Raw genomic sequence first — 25,891 nt, forward strand, 5'->3', positions numbered from 1 at the left:
TTGTTTGTTTTTTGTTTTTTTGGACCTCTGATTTGTTTACATTTTCTATGTCTGAGTCTTTTAAAAAACAAAACAAAATAAACAACTCTAGAATGTTAATGGATTTTCTGTACTTGAGGCTAAAATATCATTATGAATTGGTAGTGGGGAGAATATGTAATATTTCCTTAGTATGTTTGCCTCACTAAGGAAAACAAACTACTTTTAATGTTTTTCTTTTTTTTTCCAGGTGAAGAATTGTCATTCTTGAAGGACCTTTCTGATATGGCAACTACTGAGGAAAGCCAGTACGTGATGACAATTGCCAACTCCCTCTATGTTCAGAATGGATTTCACATCAGTGACAAATTTTTGCAATTGGTGAAAAAATACTTTAAAGCTGAAGTAGAAAATGTAGACTTTAGTCAAAGTGCAGCTGTAGCTAACCACATCAATAAGTGGGTTGAGAATCATACAAATAGTAAGTCCCTGTGGTTCTTTTCTCTCTTACTGTAAATGTTTGGTTGTGTCATGCTGAAGTAGGTCAGTACTGGTTGACTTTTGTCTTGTCTGTCATCTTCTCTCTCACTTAAGATTAAGGTATCTTCTCTCTCAGAGAATTCTAGTATCAGTTCTTAATACAATTATTATATTTTTTTTCCCTGTACTATGATAGTCCTTTAAAAAATCAGCTTTTGCCATCACTAACCACACCGTGGTATCTAAGCGACTCTCATTTCCTCTTCTACATGTAAGAAAATAACTGCAGTATGTATTGCTAAATAATGACACTTTACTAGCTATCACTCAGTGATTTGATTCTCTATTTTTTATTTAATATAAATATATTTATTAATGAAAATATTTTTTTTTCATGCTTTCTTTCTAAAACTGTTGGTTACTAAATAAAAAATGTGTTTAAAGGCGTTACTGGCCTGAGCTTAGTAATAACTTAAAAGGAGAATTGTGGGTGCTCGTTACCTCTCAGGGTCGGGCCCAAATATGTTAAGGAATAGAAAGTCAGTTTTGGTAGATATGTGCAGATCCACTGACAAAATCTGGACACATGCAGCCCCTGTTGACTTCAGTGGAAGCCATATCACTGTTGCCAAAGACAGAATTTGACCATTGATAAGACTATCACTGCTAAGGTGAATGGAGATCTCTAGTAGGCAGGGGTGAAAGTAACTTAAAGGACTTACCTACGCCGGAGTCCTGATCAGGGGCGTGGCCTCAGCCGGAAGAGGCCAAGTTTTAAAGGCCCTGCGGCTCTGGCTGTGGCTGGGAGCCCCAGGGCCTTTAAATCACCCTGGAGCTACCAGCTGCAGAGGCGGCTTGGAGCCCTGTGGTTCAGGGGCGAATTAAAGGGCCCGGGGCTCCGGCCACCGCGGAGCTCCGGGCCCTTTAAATCCCCACCCGAGCCCGGCTTACTTTCTCCTACTAGCAGTGGTGAAAGTATGCAAAACTAAAAAAGCAAATGTATTTGCTCAGTTTTGCTGTTGAATTCTGATCATTGCCGGTGTGGTGCTCCCATTGATTGTTTGGTTCTATACATACTTGGAGAACAAATAGAAGCAGAGCGTGTTCCAACTTGTGGATCAGAAAGAATAATTTTGTTCTAATTATTTTTCCACCATGTCTCTTAAATTAATTTGTGATGTTAATATTTTAACAATAGTGGCCAGATTCTGTCCTTAGTTGCAACACTCTAAGCCTAAAGGTAAGGTCAGAATCTTTCTAGGAATTTCTACCACACACATCCCCATGATAGCTGAGCACCTGAGAATCTAACTGTAGAGCTGTAATGGGAAGAAATGCTTTATTTAATACGTCAATTTGTGGCATAAATGGGAAAAGTACTCAATGTTAAGGCTCTTGCTCCAGTTTGAATTCATCCTGTTTTGCCAAGGTATCCGGGAATGTGTTGCATCTCGGAGGGAAATCCTGCCTTGCTGTTTGGAGACACAGAAATGGAGGGGACAAAGTAGCACTAGCCATACAATAGGTCACATCATGCTGGCATAGGTGAATGTACAGTTGGGTGCACCTTTGTGTTTTTAGAAGGCACAGTATAAGCACCTGTCTAATGCCTGCTGCACGACATCCTTCGTGCTGACCAAGCTGGCAGTCCACAATCCATTGGGGCCATGATGCACTGACAGGCAGTCATGGTCCCTCAGCTTAATGTCTCTGTAGCACCAGAGCTCATTCTTGCCTGGCTGCTATCAAGGGAAGAGGAGACCTTCTCCCTCATTAGCACAACATGCCACGGGGGGTGGTTGGGATTTCATCCATGGCTTGTTAAACACACTCCTCTCAAAGCTTTGAGTAATATGTGCTCAACAAGGTGCAAAATAAATGAGACATAACTGTCTTAAGAAAATATTCCAAATCATATAGAAACCTAATATACAGTAATGCGTGTTACCAAGAACTGTTTGGAAAATGTCACTGAAAATGAAATTTCAAACAAGGAAAGGAAAGACTTCAGATTTTCAGATCTCTCTCTCCCCTCCACACCCCGTATTCAAACAAGCTTTTATGTTGGAACTGAGTGAGTGTGTGTGTTCTCTTGACTCTGGTAAACTTTCTGCCTCAAGGGACATTGCTCTGAATAAACTGAAGTATAAACAAAAACAGTCACTCCCAGGACAGCATGAACCCAGATTCTGCCCTCAGATGCACAAATGTGATACCAACTGGCTGCTCTGTGGAGCTCTGCAAATGCATCCAGAGGCAGAATTTGACTCTAAACACACTCACGCACAAATCATAAATTGAGAAGTAATAACCAGATAGAGTGCCTTTTTTTTTTTTAACCCATTATATAGTATGTTGGTCATAAATGGGCGTAAGGAATCCATCTGGGATCAATTATTAAATTCAGTGACTAGATTTGTCACTATTCTTATAGAGTTATAAACTCAAAATTATTTTACTGAAAACAAGCTATATCCAATCAACTATGTCAGGTAACGGACAATGCACTCTGATTGGAATAATTTATTTAGGAGTGTAAGCATAGCAGCTGCTATGCTCAGCTAACAAGCCTCTCATGACTACAGTAGATGTAAGATGTCTTTTCTCCTTTCCTTTCCATGAGCAAATGTCTGTGGATCAAATGTTGAGGGCTTCCTCTCTTTAACAGTCCTTATGTTGGAGACAGTGGGATTTTTGCCTGTGTGAAAACAGAGTACCTGACCCACTCTCGGGGCCGTAAGCAAGGCAGGGCAACCGCCCAGGACACAAAGTGGTGGGGGCAGAAAAATGATGGGGGCAGGGGTGAAAGTAACTATAGACACTCATCGGTATGGGGCCTCGGGTGGAAGGGGCAGGGCTGGGAGGTCAGCATCCCCCAGCCAGCCCTTCCGGGCCGCCTGGCCCGTGCTGCCTGGGGCTCCAGTGGTGATTTAAAGGGCCAGCCCCGGGGCAGCTGCTCCCTTTGCCCCCTTCCTGCCCATCGGCAGCTGAGGGGGGGGGGGGCAAAAGGGGCAAGAACATTAAAGGCCCCAATCAATGGGACTCTTTATGTTCTTAAAGTTAAGCACATCTTTAGGTGTTTTTTCAGATTACAGCCCAAGTCCCTAAAAGTTAATCCCCTGGGAGGGAAATAGTGAACTGTACCGTAAACCAGGAGAAACTTTCTTTATTTGACTCACATTTCCTCAAGGTTTCAGTGTGTGTTATATTTTAAAAGTGATGCTTAGAAACAAGTGACTGATAGCCACTTGAAGGAAGGATTTACATACCAACACTGTGATTTAGGTTTTGAAAATGCTGGAAATTTAATTTGGGATTTACTGAGAAAATCTGAAATGTAAATTTTATGTTAGTGCTATTTTTTATTTTCTTGCCTTTTGCGATCTGGATGAGTTTTGATTGAATATTCAATTTTACGTGCAGTTTGAAGCATTCCTTCTTTTCCTTTCTATCTGACAGACATGATCAAAGATTTTGCCTCATCAAGGGATTTCAGTGCTCTAACTCATTTGGCCCTCGTCAATGCAGTCTACTTCAAGGGAAACTGGAAGTCGCAATTCAGACCTGAAAACACAAGGACTTTCTCTTTCACTAAAGATGATGAAAGTGAAGTGCAGATTCCAATGATGTACCAACAGGGAGAATTTTATTACGGTAAGCTGGGACCTGGACAGCTGACTTAATTAATGCAGATAATTCTAACTCATTGTAGCAATAATATGACACTACGCATTCAGCCATGCACAATTCTGCACACATTTGTATATGGTTGCCCAACTATGTGCAGTTACCTGATTGGCATTCCCTTGTTGGGTATTTCTTCACACACATGGTCAGTTACATGTTGCCTTGACAGAATTCATCTTTTATTTTGTTTTATAATTTCAACAGGTAATATTGAAGCTTATTTTTAAGCAGTTTTTCTTTTTTATCAATTTAAATTTTCAGTTGCAGCAAATTATGATGGGGGGTAAATAATAATTAATGACGGTAGACTTTGAGGGTCAATAAGTTTAAGCTTTATAATGGTTAAAACACAAATTGTCAACGTCACGTTTTGTCAAATATACAAAGTAAAGATCCTTAAATCAAACTTTAAAAATTATTAAATGTTTGATTTTGAAGTTTGATTTCATCATGTTCTGATGTGTAAGGTGTCATCTCTTATCCTATTCAAAAGCAGCTCTGAAAGTTAATAGGCTTTAGGGAAATTTAATTTTTTGTTCTACTTATTTATTGCTTCAGATTTCTAAAATATAACTGTAAGTGCCTGTCTTGTGCTCTGTATACCTATTTCATAAATTCTAATGAGTAAAGAATTGCTTAGAAACATATCTACCTCAGACTGTGAGGAAAAAAGGGGTGCCCAGAAGGATAACAAATTTGGGTTCTGGCAGACCAAGTAGGGAGCAAGTTAAGTCTTTTTTCTCCACATGAGGATGTAACTACACTTGGAGAGAGAAAATGCTAGACAAGTAAATGTAAGCAGTGTATAGCTGAATTGTTTTGATAATGACACTAAGGTAATAAGAGGAGGATTGGTCAAGTGATAAGTGGTATCAAAAGCTGAGATCTATGTTCAGTCTAACTGGCATGTTTTTTTCTGAATTGTATTCTAACCTACTTGAGGGGTCTACTTTTTAAAATACTATAAATTATCTTAGAAACACTTTACAAACTTTAATTGAACATCACAAGGAATCAAGTATTAAGAAAGACTTAGTAATTGAGACAAAGATTAAAATTTTCAAAAGCACCTTTAAGTTACATCTACACTACAGATGTCTGCCAGTATAATTGTTAGTTAGGGATCCCACCACTTCACGCCCTGACCCAGATAACTATGCCAGCACAAATCTGTAGTGTAGGCCTGGCTTAAGCCTTATTTTAAAATATAATTTAGGCATTTGGGAGCCTAAGTTTCATTGACAGTCAGTGAGCCAGTTTACTTAGGCTCTTTGGAAATTTTTACCCAAGCTTAAGATGAGGTTAGTAATTTAAAATTTCTTGTTTTGCCTTCTTCTGAATACAGTGTACATATTTGTTATGTTTAATTTACATCTGATAGATTACTAGTATTGTATAGCGTGCATCTTCCCTCAATTTGTTTATTAAAGACAAAGTTTAAAGGAAATGCTTATTATGGAATTATATTCCTTTTTTGTAGGAGAGTTCAGCGATGGCTCCAATGAAGCAGGAGGTATCTATCAAGTTCTGGAAATACCATACGAAGGCGATGAGATAAGTATGATGATAGTTCTTTCCAGACAGGAAGTTCCACTAGTCACACTGGAGCCATTGGTCAAAGCCCAGTTGATTGAGGAATGGGCTAACTCTGTGAAAAAACAAAAAGTGGAAGTATATCTACCAAGGTGAGGATATATTTCCAAGTACACATTTTAACGGGGGTGCATTTGTATGTGCTTTACCTGCTATGTCATTATATGACTGTACAGGGTAGTAGAGAAGAATTGGTGCAGTAGCAAATGCTTTTAATCATCACAACGGTGTTTTCTGTTTTCAGTATAGATTTGTCATGTGCTTTGCAGGGTGGTGGTTTTTAGAATACAGATATGAAATTTCTGGGCAGAGAGAGAACAGGGAGGGAATCCTTGGAGATTTCCCATTTAAAATTACCTCCAAGAGGCCATTTTATTTTGATGTAAGTTGATCCAAATTGATTTACAGTGCTGACAGTAAGAAAGTTTTCAATCTTGCAACCTTAAAATCACTGGTTACTTGGAGCAATGATAGATCCATTCCATCAGATACAAACCTCTTGTCAGGCTTTTCTGTAGCCATCTGTTGCAGTGGTGACCCTTACAAACTTGCCAGTTATCTTTTCGATAAGGAAGTATTTGCAGTTACATAACTTTAGTGTTTGTCGTATGCAAGGTTATTCTGTAATAAGCGCAAGAACATACAGGAATCCCTCCACATTGCATCAGGCCCAAAGGGAAAACAAAAGTCCACTGATGTCAATGGCAAGACTTCTATTGACTTCAGAGGACTTTATATCAAGCCATTGCTTCTATTATCCTTAGGTGACATTGACAGCTTTTCAGTGTACAGCAAGAACTTCCCTCAGTGATGTATGCAGTTTTTGAAAAGATTCTCTTTAATCATCTTAATTTCTCAATTTAGACTAGCTGAACGTTCATTATATCTGTATATCTAAGAATATAATTGTGCTTCTCATTTATTGTTTTATGTAAGGCTTCTTTAGGCCACTCTACAAACTGAACAACTGAAGGGGGGGAAAAAAAAAGTGGCAAAGGAATGGTTTGAAAACCGGGAACAGATGGTGGCAGAGGACATCTGGAAAGCATTATGGTCCAGTGGTTTTAAGGAACCGTTATCTTTGCCACCATTCTGTTGTTGCTGAATAAAGACATAAAATGGTAGTTACTGCTTTTTATTTCAGTAACATTTAATTGAAATGGTGTACATATGACCCGAGGGCCACTGTGTGCTGAGAAGGGATAATTTATAATTGTTTTATTTTAAACAAATAAAAACTCTCTCAACCTAACCCTTGTACCCATGTGAAGGTCCTTTTCAAGAAGATACCTGCAGCCATGGGAGCATGCTATGGATTGTGGAGCAAATCCAGAGTTATAGGGCTAGATGAAGGCAAGCCAGAGCCCTGGGCACATCACACCATCCCACTCTGGTCCTGTCTCAAGCCATACCCCATCCCACCATCACTTGGAGTGGCAGAGGCTGGGAAATACCTCCCAGAAAGGCAAGGGCATTATCTTGGGGTCTCCATCTCCCCCAGCCAGGAGGGTACCTCCTCCCTCCACCCGAGAGCAGCACAAGTAACTACTTCTTTCACCACCACCCTTGTCCCCTGCACTCTGAAGAGGCACCAGGGGGCTTACACAGCAGCCAGGGTGTATCTACTTGGGCTGGGCCCATTACACTGTTCTTCAGCTGGGGTGGTGTTGGCAGGGCCCTCCAGAGCAATGCCTCCATTGAGATGCATGGAGCAGTTCATCCCTTTCAGAACTACTGTTCCAGGCTGTCTGCAGACTCAGGCAGGTGTCATTACATCTGTTACAGTCCTATCACATTTTTTTCAAGCTTTTCTTTGCAACCATAAGTGCTAGAAACTTAAAATAATAATTAAGCATAGACTATCAATGTTCCCTCTAACTTTTTCCATCCAGGTGCAGAATAAATTTTGTTATGTACACTGAGGTATGTGTGCCACCAGTAGAAGCAAAAAACTTAGATATAATTATATATTTTTAAAAAGCTAAATAGGGATAATTACTCCAGCCAGGACAGGCATTTTGGCATTTTGGAACTCACTACTCAAAGAATTAAATTTTAAGTGTAAGAGAAATAAAAATTATGAAATGCATAGACCAGTCAAAACACTAAAATAACACACTTTGAAAGAATAAAATTACAGAGAATATATGTGTGTGCATTGCAGGAAGTACCAAGAAGTAACAACAACAATAATACAAGTATGTGTTGGGGGGGGGGGTGTGTGCGCGCTGGCTGCTGGGGAAGTTTCTGAGACCCACCCTGCGCTGTCTCTTTAAGGCACTCCCTGAAAGCTCTCCTGCTCTGAGCCCTGTTGTCTCACCTCCCCTGCTCTGCGGAGATGGGGTGCATGGGCAGGGGGAGAAAGAGTGTGTGTGAACTGACGGGGAAATCTCAGAAATAATGCACTGTCTCTTTAAGAAAGTCCTGCACAGCCAGCAGGAGGGTCCCAGGGGCAGCTGCAGGACAGAGCAACGTGCGGGGAGGGGCGCCTGAACAGATGCGTGGCACTTAAATCTCTCCGCCACAGCCGCTCAAGCGTGCAGCTTACAGGGAACACGGGACTCTATAATGTCACATGATTCCAGGAGTCAGGATCCTAGGCATGCGCCTATAGTGCATAGGCTTTAATCCAGTCCTGCTGGGTTATGTGTATTTCCCACTTCTATTGTTCCTCCTCCTCTAACCAACAGCTCCTCCTCTGCTAGTATTCAAGCCCCTTCGCGTGGAGGAGCCCGTCCCAACCAGCTGGGAAATACAGATCTACTACTCCCAATGTAACCTCAGTTTGCACCTTTCATCCAGCACTTTAAAGCATTTTGTACATGTTAATGAATTAACAATAATCAAACTGGATAAAATTGGGTGCCATTAATCTCCTTCTGTATTTTCAGATTATTGAAAAAAACTAATGTGGGCTTGAAATTCAACATAGAGATACAGTCATTCCCTTATTAAACTGCAGAGATTAACTGTGCACTCCCAGCATGCTAGATTTCCATTAGGATTCAGAGGTGATCTGCAGGATTTTATCAGTGCACTAAATAAACACTTCATAAATATTTTATCCTCTGACTGAAAAGGCATGTTATGAAATGTGGCCTGCAGACTCTGTCCACTGAGAAATTGAAAGCAGCAGTGGAATAAAATTAAATTTTCATACCCCCGAAAGATGGTATCCAATTATAAAGTGAACATTTTTTAAACTTATACATTTGTAATCGGGCCTGAATGACTAGCCACAGCAGAGTTAATCACAACTTTTCCAATTTCTGTCTGTGCTATCTGTGTGCAAATGAAACTCTGTATAACTTCTCTTAATAGCAAAGGGGAGAATTGTACAGGATTGTTAAATTATACTTTCTCATTTTTCATTTTCAAATCATTGTTTCCAGCTTAACCAGAGCTAAAGTGATCAACATTTTAATCCACTTCTGCGTAGAAGTGAAACAGACCATGAAACTAATTTACAAAAATGTCTCCCAAACATAATTTATTTGAAGAGAACCAAAGGGAGAACTACTGGCTAATAACAGGAGCGCAGTCTGAGCAGCTCTTCTTATGGAGTGTCTAACTATGCCCGGACTTTAAAATTACTGTCCTTCATTTATTTTTATTTACTTGCCATCCTTTTTAAAATATGCCTGCCTCAAATTGGTCAGAGTTTCACATGCCACAGTTTGTTTGCCTTAAAAACGGGAGTGGGGGCGAGGGGGAGCTTTTCTTACCTGCTCATTCTTTCCTTGGCCCTTCTGCTATTTCTGGCATTTGTCAGCTCTGGTTCTTCTTGTGACATGATCATAGAGATGTCCAGAACTCTGGGTATAGCAGCTCTTACCGCTGTGAATGGGGGCCGTGGTAGAGGATGCTTATGGCCTGGTCTTGATGGGGAGGAAGGAGGCTGTTTGTCATGTTCGCTCAGATGAGTTAGCTTTGAAAAGCCCTGTTAAGATGCAGGTTAATATGGCTTCAGACATATTAACTGACCATATAGAAGCCTAGGCTCCCCAGGAGACTAAAACACTGCTTCAGATGCTGAGGGCTTATACCAGCCATCTAGGCAGGTGTGAATTTTACCTGTGATCTGAACTAATGCACTTGTTCCTCTTTTTTTGGATTTGCTTTACTTTTATGCAGAGCAAAGAGCAATGTGCTATGGACCAGTTTGGGAACCTAGATTTTCAACTTCCTCTCACAAACTAAATAACTTTGAAATGATAACCTCTGGCTGAATTACATTTTTGCTCCAACTCCTTTTGCTGTATGAGCAAAAAGTAGACCCAGTCCTGTTTGATTCTAAGTACTCTCAACTCCCATTTGGTTCAGTGGGAATTCAGCACCTCACAGGAGGCTCTCAGCATCTTGTGGGACTGAGCCCTCTCTCCTTTCTCTTCTGTCCTTTTTGAACCATAGAAGGTTTTGGTTGAATCATATTAATTAATTCTCTACATAAATTCTAAACTAAGGACTCTGTTCTGCCAAGGGCATAAATGCCTCCTCTAAATCTCACTGTTGTATAACTAACCCTTGACGCAGGGCTCATCTTCCTTAACTCTTTGAAAACTGGCATTTACTGGAAAGCTGGATCATATCAGAGAAGTTTAGATATTGTGATTTGCTATTGCTAGATGATATGGTGCCTGCTGTAAAGAGAAACATGGTCATCTGCTTTAGTGATCTCTGGATCAGGCCCACAGTTCTAGGTAGGAAGTGAAGAGACAGACCAGGTAAACCTAGTAAAAATATGACTGCTACACTTGCGAGTTACAGCACAATAAAGCAGCCCCGGGCGCCCTAGCTCACTCCCCGTCCACACTGGCAAGGCATGTAGAGTGCTCTGACACCGTAGCTACAGTGCTGCTGGTACTCCTCCTCGGTGAGTGGAATAACATTTGCTGCACCCCTGCTGGAGCACCGCGGAGCCAGTGTGAACGAGGTGTTGCATTACTGCGCTGTGATCAGCCTCCTGAAATGTCCCATAATCCCCTTAAGTCAAGTGGCCACTCTTGTCATTGTTGTGAAATTGGCTGCCGGAATGCGGAAATGCCCTTTCAAAGCTCCGTTTCGGAGAAGCCGGCTGCTTAGCAGCGCCGAGAAAAGCAAACATTTACTGTTTGCTTTGAGTGAGTGAGAGGGAGGCGGGGGGGCGGTGGAGGAGGGGAAGAGGGCAGTCTGAACTTACAAGACAGCATGCTGACACACTCTCAGCACCCCAAAAACCCACTCTCTTCCCCCCCACATACACACAACATACTCTGTCACACTCCACCTCCACCCCCCATTTGAAGAGCATGTTGCAGTCACTTGCATGCTGGGATAGCTGCCCATAATGCACCACTCCCAATGCTGCTGCAAGTGCCACAAATGTGGCCACACCAGTGCGCTTGAAGCTGTCAGTGTGGACAGACTGCAGTGCTTTCCCTACGGCATTCTACGAAGTTTAACTCTCAGCGCTCTACATCTGCAAGTGTAGCCATGCCCTAATGTTCACCCCGACTTTCCTCAGCCTTGTTGTGCTGCTTCTTTGCCTCTTGCCAACATCTGCTCTCTTTATGAAAGTCTCCAAAGAGATATTAACATGGGAATACATATATATCAAAGCTACTATAATGGAGGAAATAATCCCCAAGTGTGTAGCAGATGTAAACGTTCCCCTTTGGATGAATGTACTATACAGTCAGACCAGTCATCTTGCTTCTTAACCTGTGGTGATATGGCAATAAACATTTATTAGATTCTTTGAAAGTGGATCAGGTTCACACGTTAGTGCTCTCTCAGGGAACACATAATTGACATTTTTCACCCTCATGGAAGCATGAGGTCATGTAATAGTTTTTTCAATGTATTATATACAAACAAGCTTTTATTCAAGCTCCGCTATTCCTGTCTCTCTTCTATCTCTTGTCTTTTTTTTTTTTTTGTATTTGGGTTTGTTTATTTTTGGTCAATGCAGAAGAGTCCAGTTTTTCACTTGCTGTTTGCATTACTCTCCCTATAGTGTCTCAGGATGTTGATAGAATAGATTTAGGTTTAACATGTAGGTTTTCTTTTTGTCAGATTCCACTTAAGTTTCAAGTGCTGTCAAATAACTGCAGTTCTTCAGTGACTATGACTTCTGTCTGATGGGTATGAAAATTTTGATTTGCCCTATTTATAGCATTTGACGCTCCAAAGTAAATCTCCTTTTGTCCAGTTGCCAGTATAAGACTGGAAGATAGATACTTTTAGATCTCATGGAAATATGCAGTTCTTCTGCTCTGCATGATGCACCCGCATACTGCCTGCACATTATAGAGGAAACTACTTCTTTATGGTTGAATATCATGTAATGCAGCATTCCCAAAGTCTGGGGTACCCCAAAGGACTAGCTTGGGGGTTGGGGCTGAACAGACTGCTCAGTTGTTCTCTGGACTGTCCGCTTTAATTATAATAATAATAATTAATAATACAGTCCTCATCATTGTCATAATTGATTTAAATTTCTAGCAGTTACAGCTGCAAAGAAATCCTTGAAGATGTGACCTGAGTGTAACTGATACTGTGATGTCTCCCTGAGTTTGTCAAGACTCTGAGGTGTGAACAGACCCATTAATTTCAAGGGGCGCTCATTCAGATGCCAATTGTGATATTTTAATTGTAAATTCACCTCTTAACAAAGCATGTGAAAAAGGAAAGAAGATATCATATTAGAAAGATCTACAGAATCTAGATTGAGTCAGCTGATTCTGAATAAGTTTTCAACAACACATGGCAAAGTTGAACGGGGTGTGATTAGTGTCACTTTTCTTAAAAGGCCAGCTTGGTTTTCAGAAGTTCAAGAAATACTTGTAATGTTTCTCAGTCCATATCTAGGAGTGTACATTTCTCTGATCAAATCTGATCATCTGATGAGATCCCTGTTGCAGGCCTTCTGGTGAACTTCACCCACCCAACATTTGGCCTGTCCAAGGGCTGAATGAGAATACAGCCTATATCGTATATACTGTCAATATCATATTTTATATAGTTCTTTAGTAATATGACAGATAAACCTTGCTTTTTTCTCCCCCTCCTTCCCATCCTCCCAGCCCCCGCTTCTGCAGCATATTCCGTTTTCGGGTTTAGGGATTTTTCAAAAATAACTCCCAAATCTCTTCCAAGCTTAGTATGCAAAAGTATTTTTTTCATGTATCTCTTTGCATTCTCTGGTTTTTTTTCTAGTTATTATTTGTCATTTATCTGCTAAGCATGTTATTTGCGGTCTAGTAGTCCAGAGACTTAAATCCACTTAAATCCCATTTATATCTCCTAGTAATCTTTCTACAGTTGGAAGTTTCCCTTTGCAGTTGTTGGGGGTGTTTGTTTTTTGTTTGCAACCTCTAGGTTGTTTTTCAAACCCATTCACAACCATCTTACCTCCTCACTTAAAGGTTTACCAACAGTATTGATGTTCATCAGATGTGTATAATTATGTTTATTCTCTGTCGGAGCCTATTGCTGGTGGGAACCATCTAGCTGATTTGACAATGGCAGTATGAGGTATATTAGTAGGCACCTTTATTGTAATGCTTACTCATTTTTTAAAAATTGCCAATTGCTTTATATAATGCATATATAACCAATTAACCTAATACCAAATAATGTCATCCCCTGTGCATGTAGATTAGGGGGCATGCTTGGGCTCTAAATTTTGAAATTTATCTGAATTGTAATGTGGCAATAAATATTCGTCAGCACGTTCACCTCTATATAAGGTGCCCATGCAAGTCCATCTGCTCCATTTAAATCCCAGTGAATCCCTGCATCGAGAGCCAAGCACTATTCAGTTCTTTCTAAAAGTTTGCATTGAAGTCAGTGAAATAACTCTCTAGATTTACACTGGTATAACTGAGAGCAGAATCTGGCCCACCATTTCAGAGCCTTGAAGTCAGTGGGGGCTTTGACTGAATAAAGACTTGAGGATTTGGCCCATAATGCAGGGCTAAAGTTGTTCGAAGGGCGTTGCATTGGCTGACTGCATGGGGCTTTATTCCACTCTATGTGAACTCCCAGTTCATTGCCGTGGGCAAAGTGGGTGCTGCATCCTTTCAAAGAACAAAACTAGTTAAGGACACTTTCCTCTTCCTGAAGTCATGTTGGCTGCCTTTGGTTCATCTGTACATTATGCCTTTACATTTTATTCATTAAGAGTGTGCAGTGTTCTGACAAAAGATGTCAAGCTGACTGCCGTGAAATTTGTTAGAGCACTAGAGGGGACTTTCCCAACTAATGACATTGTATTAGTCACTTGCTGGTCCTCTGGTATTCTGCCAAAGCAATGAACTCTTAAAAGGGAACGCTTCTCCTGTTTTCCTCCCAGGCACCGTGAACCTCCTGTAGGTTGTTCGGGCATGGTGCTTTAATTCTTTTGCTGTCACCAATAAATTGTAGCTACTCCTGTACTCTCCCCCATAAATCATCTTTTCATTTAGACAAATTCTGCCTTAGTAAAGAACATCGTCTGTTTAGCTGAAGTTTTGTTGATTCTCTCTGGCTTATGTTGTCACTTTTTACCTCCTACGTTATTGTTACATGAATATGAATCATGTTTTCCATTTTCTTCTGTTAGATTTTTCTTGACAATGGGAAAATCCAGCTGACCTTTTTCATTTCATTCTTCGTTATCTCTAGATTTTTTTTTTTTTTTCTTTTGGTTAAGCTTCCAGTTTTTGCATATGCCCTGACATTCCATGAGATCATCTCCACACTTCATCAGTTGCTTTATACTGGGTCAGGATTCTGTGCAGCCCCTCTCATTTCTCACAGTGCTGCTGGATGGTTGACATATGTTGTATTATACATGGTTTGTTAATATGAAATAAGACTGACTGTTAATTATTTTTATGACAAGAAATGGCACACTGGCACAATAGTTTTTCCACTGGGTCAAGAGTAAACGAGAAAGATTTTACTAAGAACTGCAGTCTGAATACAGTCAGTCAGGGGACAGGGAGAAGGGGTGGTTGGATGGGGCAGGGGTCCCGGGGTGGGCCGTCAGGAATGAGAGGAGGGGTTGGATGGGGTGACAGGGGTCCAGGGGCAGTCAGGGGACAGAGGGCGGGGGTATGTGGATGGAGCAGGGGTCCCGGGGTGGTGGGGGGCATCAGGGAACAGGGGGGGTTGCATGGGGCAGGAGTCTGGGGGAGGGGGGCAGATAGGATGTGGAGGCCGGCCCACGACCCCCTTTCCCTGACCGGCCCTCCTTACAATTTACGAAACCCGATGCGGCCCTCAGGCCAAAAAGTTTGCCCGCCCCTGGGCTAGAACCAGGTAGGTACCCACTCTATGGGAGCAGGGGGAGGATTCTGTTTACCCCTTCCCCAGCCCTGCTGCGCTTGCAGTTTACCCCTGGCCCCTCCCTTGCTACACAGACCAATCCCAGCTCCTGCCCCACTGTGCTTTTGCCCCTGGCCCCTTTTACAATCATTCCCTGGGGGGCCCACAAATATGTTTGGCGCTGGGCCCACAAAAAGTTAATCCGGCCCTGTGAATGCAACATAGTCTCTAGCCATATGGCTTGCTGAAGAAATTGTGTAATGAAACCCATCTATACTCTGTGCTTTCTCTTTGTGACCCTACAGTTGTTGGCCGCATAATTGAAATTCTTTATAATTAATGTTCTGGTCATTTTACAGAGAGCCTTTATTATATGAACATTTCCTATTATGCCTTCTCATCTATCAATAGACCTCTGTGACATTTCTAATCTAGCTAAGGGTAGCCCTTTCTCGTTATTACTTTGATAAACTCCTTCACTACAGGACTTCCTAGTCTAGGACCCAATGCTCCACCATTGAAACCAATGAGAGTTTTGCCACTGACTTCATTGGAAGCAGGACCAGAATGAATTACTATAACCTTCGTGGTATTCTGTGTTATTTATTTATTTTTTTAAAATCTGAGCATCCTTATTTTCCTAATCTTTCTTTTCTGCCAACAGCTGTCTGTAAAGTTTCTGCACTCTTTTATATCACTCGTTGTTCCTATTATCTAGATTAAACTCAATTAGATTTGGTTTGATATTAGCTAGCTTTTTTTCTCCTATCTATTTAATCTAACTTCATTACTAAGTTTTTACGGGCAGGGATTTTGTGTATACCTCATGTATGTAGTAATATTAGCTACTGCAATACAAATAGTGGTTATAGAATATTCTAGCCACAAATGTCCGTTATCAATAAATATACGTATTTATAGGCATTTCTATAGCATGCATCACCATACTATAGTATCTGAGTACTAAATCTGCTACTTTTTTATTTAACTTGGTGTTTCAACCTCCATTAACTACAATTTACAAACATGCTAATAAAAATAAATACTACTAATACATTCTTGGATTTTGCAATTCTCTGTTATGCTCCCCAGGTTCACAGCAGAACAGGAAGTTGATCTGAAAGATGTTTTGAAGGGTCTTGGAATCACGGAAGTATTCAGCAGAAATGCTGATCTCACTGCAATGTCTGGTAAGAGGCTCTTGTTTCCAGTCTTTCAACATTATTGAGAGAGAACCAAAAAGGACTGCAAAATTTGTTTTTGCCAATAATATAGTAGGTTTTTGTGACCCTGCAGAATTGTTTCAATATCTGACAGCGCGCATTTATCACAGGATTGTGAACTTTCCAAGAACAGTTTTTGAGAGATTATTTTACAGGCTTTACCAATCTGTGGGTTTTACCTTTGCTTAAGAAGCCCCTACTCTTAGTGTTTTATAACTAGCAATGCTTCTGTTGCATGAGTAAAGAGAAAAAGGAACATTATGCAAAAGGTGGATCCCTCTGGCATGATGAACAATATTGAGGCCTCTTATAAAACAATATACATGGCCTTAGTGGTTCAATGGATTTGTTTTTTTATCTCGTAGCCTGAATTCAAACAGCAAGTGACTTGTCATCTCTTACCTGAGGGGCCATTTGTCCACAGCATTAAGCTATCGTGCGGTTAATCATCTTCTGTGTAGAAGAAGCACTGGAAAGGAAAAGTTTGTAAGATTAAGGCACATGCACAAATAACTACATCCGCTGCACGGCTGTTCAAGCCAGTTGTCAACAATTCACTGTCATACCTACCAAAATCCTATATATTTAAAAATTCATTTAAAATAGAATCAGCAAAAAGAGCTGGTGGTTGTTTGTTTTATTAAATGAATGTTAAGTCCAGGAAAGGTGTTGAGCAGACAGTCACAGGAAGTGACAGAGTGCCGTCCTTCTCTGAAGAAATTACTCCCTTATCCGCAATAAGAGCAGGCACTTCTGTAGCACAAGCTCCCCCGTACTCGGTCCTGACCTGAAGAATGAGAAACTGGTTCTGTCTCCAGGCTCATTTGGTCCTTACTTTCTAGCTGTCAGCTATTGTGGTTTGAGCATTGGCCTACTAAACCCAGGGTTGTGAGTTCAATCCTTGAGGGGGCCATTTAGGGAACTGGAGTAAAAATCTGTCTGGGAATTGGTCCTGCTTTGAGAAGGGGGTTGGACTAGATGATCTCCTGAGATCCCTTCCAACCCTGATATTATTCTATGATTCTATTGCCAATTAGCTCACTATGGTAATTTAATAGATTCTAAGGCCAGAAGGGACCATTATGATCATCTAGTCCAGGGGTAAGCAACTTATGGCACACGTGCTGAAGGCGGCACGCAAGCTGATTTTCAGTGGCACTCAAACTGCCCTGGTCCTGGTCACCGGTCCGGGGGGCTCTGCATTTTAATTTAAGTTTAAATGAAGCTTCTTTAACATTTTAAAAACCTTATTTACTTTACATACAACAATAGTTTAGTTATATATTATAGACTTATAGAAAGAGACCTTCTAAAAACATTCAAATGTACTACTGGCACGCGAAACCTTAAATTAGAGTGAATAAATGAAGACTCGGCACACCACTTCTGAAAGGTTGCCAACCCCTGATCTTGTCTGACCTCCTGTATAACACAAGCCATAGAACTTCCCCCAAAATAACTTCTAGAGCAGATTTCTTGGCACAATGTCCAATCTTGATTTTTAAAATTGCATTGATAAAGAAACCATTGGAACAATTCACCAGTTATTCTCCCCATTAAAAATGTATGCCTTCTTTCCAGTCTAAATTTGTCTAGCTTCAGCTTCAGCCACTCGTTCATGTCATACCATTCTCTGCTAGATTGGAACACTCATTATTAAATATTTGTTCCATGTAGTATTTAAAGACTAATCAAGTCACCCCTTCTCTTTGTTAAGCTTAATTGAGGCCATAGCTGCAGGATGTGGGGGGCTATATCCTGGGAACTAGTGACTCTGAAAAAGATTTGGGGATCACAGTGGGTAATCTGCTAAACATGAGCTCCTAGTGTGATGCTGTGGCCAAAAGGGCTAATCCTTGGATGCAAAATCAGGTGATCCTCGAGTAGGAGTACAGAGGTTATTTTTACCTCCGTATTTAGCACAGCTGCTGGAATACTGTGTCCAATTCTGGTGCCCGCAATTCAAGAAGGATGTGGAAAAGTTGGAGAGGGTTCAGAGAAGAGCCCCAGGAATGAACAAAGGATTAGAAAAGATGCCTTATAGTGAGACACTCACTACGTTCTTTGTTTCTAGATGTATATACATTTATGTTTAGCCTTATTAAAATGCATATTGTTTAATTGTGCCCAGTTTACTAAGCAATCCAGATCTCTCTGAATCAGCAACTTTTCTTCTTTGTTATTTACCACTCCCCCACTTTTTGTGCCATCTGCATACAAATCACTGAAACTTCGGTTTCTTCCAGGTCATTGATTTTTTTTTTTTTAAATGTTAAGTAGCATAGGGCCAAGACCCAATCCCTGCAGGACCTCACTGGAAATAAACCCACTTGATGATTCTCCATTTACAGTTATATTTTGAGACCTATCAGTTAGCCAGTTTTTAATCCATTTAATGTGTGCCATGTTAGTTTTATATCATTCTAGTTTTTAATCAAAATGTCATGCAGTAACAAATCAAACACCTTTCAGAAGTCTAAGTATATTACATCAACCTATTATCTTTATCAAGCAAACTTGTAATCTCATCAGAAAAAGATATCAAGTTAGTTTGATAGAATCTGTTTTCCAGAAATCCATGTTGACTTGCACTAATTACATCACCTTCCTTTAGTTCTTTATTCGTTAAGTCCTATAGCAGCTGCTTCATTATTTTCACCGGGATTGATGTCCGACTGACCGGCCTATAATTACCCAGGTCATCTTGTTTACCCTTTTTTTAAAAATTGGCATGACATTAGCTTTCTTCCAGTTTTTTTGAACTTACCCAGTGCTCCAAGACTTATTGAAAATCAACATTAATGATCCAGCGAGCTCGTTGTTGTTGTAATTTACATTTATATAGCTCTGTCTCCCTTGCCCCAGAACACTTCACTAATCTTAACAAACTGATACACAATCTATATCAAACTTCAGTGTGCTATGGACATTAGAAGTTGGAGTGTGGCAAAAAAACAGCCATAATTACTTTGTCACTGCCATGCTGGGCTGGATTTGAGCTGTTAAGCCATATCCAGCACCCAAACTCCAGAGTCACCCAGTGCCCGCAGAAATACTGGTTGAGTTGTTCATGCCGTGGCCTTCTGCTTGCAATGCTTATTCTGCATTAGCTCTGCAATTGTGGGATTTTTTTTTTTTTTTATTTTATACCTGGGTTGTCCTCAGGGGATCCCACAGTCTTTCTTTCATTCTCAAACTCCTACATTGTAGCCACTGTCCTTCCACCCTGGAAGCTGTAGACCAGGGGTTCTCAAACTGGGGGTTGCAAGGTTATTACGTGGGGGTTACAAGCTGTCAGCCTCCATCCCCAAAGCCCACTTCACCTCTAGCATTTATAATAGTGTTAAATATTTTTATTTTTAATTAATTTATAAAGGGGCTCACACTCAGAGGCTTGCTGTGTGAAAGGGGGTCACCAATACAAAAGTTTGAGTACCACTTCTGTAGCCCTTTTGGGTTGCTGCTTACTCACCCAAATGGATACCTGAGACATGAGAAGTCTCCTTTCTTTATCACTTTCTACTGAAAATCGGAGCCGAGTAAAGGTTTTCAAACAGCAAAAAGTTTAAATCTGAAACTTTCACCAGAAATGTTAAGGTTTTGTTTTCCAAATGTTCCCTTTTTGCAAAGTTAGAGTTTTTTTTTTTTAATGTGGTTCATTTTTCCTTCACTGCCATTCTTTCTCTTCCTTCCCCTCCCCCCCAATCCACCCCATCTCTCTCTCTCTCTCTCTCTCTCTCTTTTTTCATTACATAAAATGGAAAAGGGAGAGGGCAGGGAAAATAAAAATGAAAAAAAATAATATACAAAAAATTGTGCCCTTTTAAAACCTGTGGAATGAATTTTCTACATTTTTCATGAAGAATGTCTTCCATTGTTTTGACGACCTGTAGTGGAAATGCTGATCCCACAGTAATCTGTAGCTATAACCCAAGAAAAATCTTAAAATGACTGTATCAAAGATAATTTTGGAAGTTCATTTAACACGGGTGGTGGTGGGACAGTCTCTCCCTCCCCATCTGTCTGTGATGTAGTATCCAATAGCGCAATGGAGTATGTCCCTTTATTTCACTTCATATATAACCCAAAGAGAGGCATAAACATCAGTGAGCAGCCATGCGCACAGGAGTGAAACAGATGGATTGAATTTGTTAGTGTTTAATCCATAAGATGAACTCTGGCTCCTGGTTTGATTTAGGCTTGGAACCTCCATTCCTGTGAGATCCTGGGACCAGAGGTGCTGGAACATTTTTTTATAGTGGGGGTGCTGATGATGGAAACCATGTATTTGGTGTTTGTTAATACTATTTCAAGCCAGGCGGTGTGGCAGCATCACTGCCTGGGACCCAGGGTCCAAGCCCTGGGTTAGTGCAATTTTGTGTATACAGAAGGGTTTAAGCTTGAGCATGAGTTCAAGCCCTGGGCTTACATTGTAGTGTTGACATACCCTGAGAGCCCCCACTTGAGCCAGACTTCCCAGGTTTCTGCAGCAGGGATGCTGGAAGCCCAGGATCACCGCCTTAATTTTCACCATTATTCTTATTCTTATTTGTATGGCAGTAACACCTCGGAGCCTCCTTTCTGGAGCAGGTGCTGTACAAATCCAGAACAAAAGACGTTCCCTGCCCCAAAGAGCTTACTATCTGGTTGTTCACTTTTGTACTTCATTCATCTCAGAAAATGGAAACAGACTAGTCAGCTTTACTGCGATGTCTGGATCATGAACAATAAAGGGGAATATCTGAATCCGAATGTTAGCTCTAGAGGTAGCATGCTTGTGGGGACAAAAGCTCTTTGGCACCCTCTAAAGCTGAAGTGGAAAACTGAGGAAGTGTCATTATCTGCTGCTGGTCTAATTCACATACTCTGCTCTTTGGATCCCCTCTGTGCAAAAGGGGAAAACTGAGGTTCTCTGAACTTCCTGGCAGGAGTAATGTGTATATAACTAAGGAACTCCACAGGTGCCAAGACTGAACATTCTGTATTTGCCATGAAATGAAAAAAAAAAAAAAAACCATGAAACTGCTTCTGTTGATATTGGGTTTTATACATTTTTTGTTTGTTTACACAGACCCTAAATTTGAGGTCTGAACTGTTCAGCATGGTTTGAGAACTGTCTCGGAGCAGTTAAATTCTGCCTTACTAGAATGCTTCCTGTATTTTCAGCTGAATATGGTAATTCTCGCATTCTGTCCTGAGGTGATGCATTGTGCTTTGTGTGCACTGCTAAAATGGCAGCTGCCTTTATCCCCAGAAGGGACCTGCATTTCAATGAGGAGTGAAGTGATTTTAAGGCAGAATCTTACAGGATGGAGTGGGTGGAGGTACATCACCCCAGTAGGGGTTCCTAGAGGCATTGTGGTTGAGATAGCTATCCTTTCTCTGGAGGAGAATAGGCCAGGGAAGCCCCTACTACACACTTTTCCAGTTACTGAAAACCTGAGGAGATTTTGAGGCACTTCAGAATGGCTTGACTGACTACCACTGTGTTCACAAGGATGTGAAGTGCAAAGGCAGATTAAATTTGCTATCAAGGTCATGCTTACTAGAAGGAATAATTTGAATAACACTTACACATTCTTGAGCTCCTAGGCTGGGATTTTCAAAGGAGCCTATAGAAGCTTGATACCCAAATTCCACTGAGTTTCTGTGGGATTTGGGCTTCTAACCGCCTTAGGCTCCTTTTGAAAATCCCAACCTAAATTAACAGTAGCCACTGGGGAAAATGGCCAGAGCATTTTAGTGGACAGTTCAATTAAAAACCCCATTCATTATGCAGAGTTAAAAAAAACAAACCAAGTAGGGTGTATAAAGGGGAGAGAAAATACTGATGATATATTAATGCCATTATACAAATTATGCATCTTAAGCTGTAATATTATGGTCAATTCTCGCAATCTCGGAGCTATAGCAGAAAGAGAACGGGTCCAGAGACAAGGTGACAAAAAGGATTATGCTTCGATATGGAGAGACTGAAAAGACAGGGGTTGTTTTATTTAGAGATGGGATGAATAGGACAGGATGTGATAGAGGCATATAAAATGATGAATGGTATAGGGCTGGAAAACTGGAATGAGGTATTACTCTTCTCTCAGTATAAGAACAAAGGGACAGCCAGTGGAGCTGAAAGGCAACCAATTTAAAACTGATAAAAAGAATACTTTTCTTTTAATGTAAAATTCACCCCCAGTGCTCATTGCCACTGGATATCATTTGAGGTCAAGAGCCTAGGATTAAAAATGGATTAAAGGTTTATGTGGACAATGAAAAGTATCCACAGTTGCACTAGATAGGCATAAACCTGGCGCCAACTGACAGAAACTTCTCCTGTGAGCAAGTTAGGCCATAGCTATGAGATTTCATGCGCCTTCCTCTGAAGCATCTGAACCAATCCTGGCTATGTTAGAAACAGCATGGACTAGATGAGATGGACTCCCTGTGTGAGTTCCTGTGCCCTATAGTCTCTATTCACTGTACAGCGCTTTTTAAGGTCCAGATCCTGCCATCATTTGCAACCAACCACATTATTATAGGACTACACCCTGAATAAGTGTTGTTGTTATTACTACTACTAAGTGTTCACAAGATCAGGCCCTACCTGCACAACACCCACTAAGGATAACCATGATAGGGCCCAGTCCTGCCAGGTGCTGAGCACACTCAGTAGCCACACACTTCATTGAAAACTAAAGGTGCTCGTAACCAAGCACAACCAAGAGCTTTGCCACTGGGTTTCAGTGGAGAAGGTTCAAACACCTGATATTTCAATTAGCATCTTCACTAAGGCTAGATTGAGTGGTTTGTCAGCTATTAAGCATGACAAGGTGAGTGAGGTACTACCTTTTATTGGACCAACTTCTGTTGGTGAGAGAAACAAACTTTTGAGAGCTTTCTGTAAGCTCAGAAGCTTGTCTCTCTCACCAACAGAAGCTGGTCCAATAAAAGGTAGTACCTCACTCACCTTGTCTCTGTGATATCCTGGGACCAACATGGCTGTATGTAGTGTTGTTGTAGCCATCAAGCATAAGCATTCCTTAGGGTTTAAGACTACCATGAGCTTATCGATGGCATTGTTCTTACTCCAAAGGGTTTCCTCTTGATAAATACATTGGTCAGCTCAAATATTTAATCAAATTGTGGAAAGATTCTCAACTAGGATAACTGAAATTACACTAGATGGAATGGAAAATTACAGGCTAGGCCAGCCAATGGATAGAAGGGGGACTATTATAGGAGTGATATGTAAAAGAGAAACTTCTAGCTATGTAGATAATTAGAAGTGTTCATCAGAATATTTCCATTTATAATTGACTGTTTTTGCATATAGCACTTACTGCTGAGAATTTACTTGTGCCATGTGACAGAGTGGGTGTAGCCTAGAGCTGGCTCAGCACTCTGAACTTCCTAAGGGTCTCCACATCTGCTGAACAGGGAGATAAGGTCAATAAGGTGATTCATTTAGTCTGCTATGGACCGTTAAATGGGCAACGGGAAAGTAGGGGGGGAAAGAGCTGGATGGAAAGGTGGTGAATCTCAGAGAGATGAAACTTTTCTCTCCCTACCCCCTCACCTCCCATCTAAGGGATATGCTGAAACTTTGGAACAGCCATATGGTGATAGGACATGAAGCTGCTGAGATATTGTAAATACAATGCACTGTGGTGAACTTTATGTAAGGGTGTGTGGAGACTGCTTACAAAGAGAAATTCAGAGTGAGGGAGCACACCCTGTGACGTGCCAAAACTCTGCAGTTCATTCTTCAGAAAGTTCATTTTATTTAAATCTGAATACTTTCCTATGAGTGGTAGCTTTACAGGAAGACTAGATTTAACCACTTGGCCTCTGGATTAGCGGTGCAAATAAACCATTTAGACAAACAGTAAAGTGTAAAAAGTAATGATCACACGTGAACACTTCACATATTATATTTTTGAGATCTTTCTATTAATGGCTGTTATGTCAATACCTAAATGAGTGAGATTTGTGCTTAGTCCATAAACAGATGCTTTGTGACAGATGTGCTAAAAATAATACAGTGGAGGCTCTTTCTCCCTGCTTTCACGACAACAGCAGCATTTCTGAAAGCTTAGAACTGAAGCCTAAAGCTTGTACAGTACTTAGCAGTCTCCTGTACATTTTACCACATATGGTCCCATAGGAAATCAGTTGGGTCTTTTGTTGAAGAGATGCTGAGCAGCTGAACTGTGAGAACTAGTTCAGTTCAGAGCCAACATAGCTTATCTTGAGTTAATGAGACCTACTGGAGTCATGTGATAGGCAGGGCTGTCTTTCCTCTCAGTTGTTTACATTAGCACCGGAACCATTATCTTTTGTTATGAGAGAGAGTTGACACAAATGTAGATCAACTACAAGAATATTCCCACAGGCTTCTCTTATGGTGATGATTCAGTGTGTTCAGTTAATGATTTGATAGCAGGTATTGTGTACTAAGGGTTATGTCATGGAAGGCTTCAGAAATAGAGAAGGTTATTGAATCGATTGGCTTCTTTGTTTAGATTTTGCACGTTGATTTATTTCCCTATTATGAATGTTCTATTTCTTTCCCAGCTGTCAATTTTATTCTTTCTTGTCTATGTGGATATGAGATATTTCATAGTGCATGCACGTGTGTGAGTATATATACAGTTTTCAGAGTAACAGCCGTGTTAGTCTGTATCCGCAAAAAGAAGAACAGAAGTACTTGTGGCACCTTAGAGACTAACAAATTTATTAGAGCATAAGCTTTCGTGGACTACAGCCCACTTCTGCATCCGAAGAAGTGGGCTGTAGTCCATGAAAGCTTATGCTCTAATAAATTTGTTAGTCTCTAAGGTGCCACAAGTACTCCTGTTCTTCTTTTTATATATACAGTGTAGATTTAATCCAGTGTCTATCTATTACTTCTGTAATATATTGTGTTGCTGGGGTGGGGTGGAAAATTAACGATAGTACTAACTAGGAGTGTAAGGGCCTATTGCTAGGCCCTTATACAGTCTGATCTTACTGCCATTGAAGTCGATAGCAAACCTCCCAATGACTTCAATAGAAGCAGGATCAGATCCATATTGAATTGCTAGGATGGGAGAGAGAGCACACGAGGGAGAAAGCAAAGGCCCAGTCCCTCTCCCAGTGAATTCAGAGTCCATGACAAAATTTCCATTGGCCTCACTAGGTATGAAGATGAATCCTTGGTGACCACTGGTGGTGATTCTCTTGCAATATCATGTGACATTTAATTTTTAAAGTCAGGATGGAAAGAAAATATGCATGAAAAATTTGGGCCTGATTGTGCAAGCTCCTCCCAGAAGTTATAAAGCATCTTTCAGCACTGGTCCCAAATGGAGAAACAAATTACTACTCTCTGCTTGTAATGTTACATCCTTTCCTCTCCAGCTCTTGGTCTGCCTTGTCGTTTAGAGTTTAAGCTCTTCAGGGTATGCGTTGTCTTTTATTCTGTGCTTATATGGCACCTAGCAATGAGGGCTTCATCTCAGTTGTTTTTTCTAGGTGCTACTGTGATGCAAATAATAGTTAAATAAAAATATAAACAAGGAAAAGGCTGTTTAAAATCAAGATCAGGGAGAAAGCCATCACAGTTGAATCTGTGATTGTTCTTCCCCTTCAGGTATTGGAGGTAT

At 40.8% G+C, this 25,891-nt stretch overlaps 1 protein-coding gene across 1 annotated transcript in view; it reads left to right on the top strand.

The window, feature by feature from the left end:
- Positions 1-25,891, top strand: part of SERPINI1 (serpin family I member 1) — a 69,381-nt gene that overhangs the window by 39,655 nt on the left and 3,835 nt on the right. Inside the window, exons 3-6 of the mRNA XM_054038966.1 lie at positions 230-460; positions 3,919-4,113; positions 5,627-5,831; positions 16,123-16,220. Of these exons, the coding sequence (XP_053894941.1) occupies positions 230-460; positions 3,919-4,113; positions 5,627-5,831; positions 16,123-16,220 (729 nt within the window). The remainder of the gene's footprint in view (positions 1-229; positions 461-3,918; positions 4,114-5,626; positions 5,832-16,122; positions 16,221-25,891) is intronic.

The sequence above is a fragment of the Malaclemys terrapin genome, chromosome 9, assembly GCF_027887155.1.
Source record: "Malaclemys terrapin pileata isolate rMalTer1 chromosome 9, rMalTer1.hap1, whole genome shotgun sequence".
NCBI lineage: Eukaryota > Metazoa > Chordata > Testudines > Emydidae > Malaclemys > Malaclemys terrapin.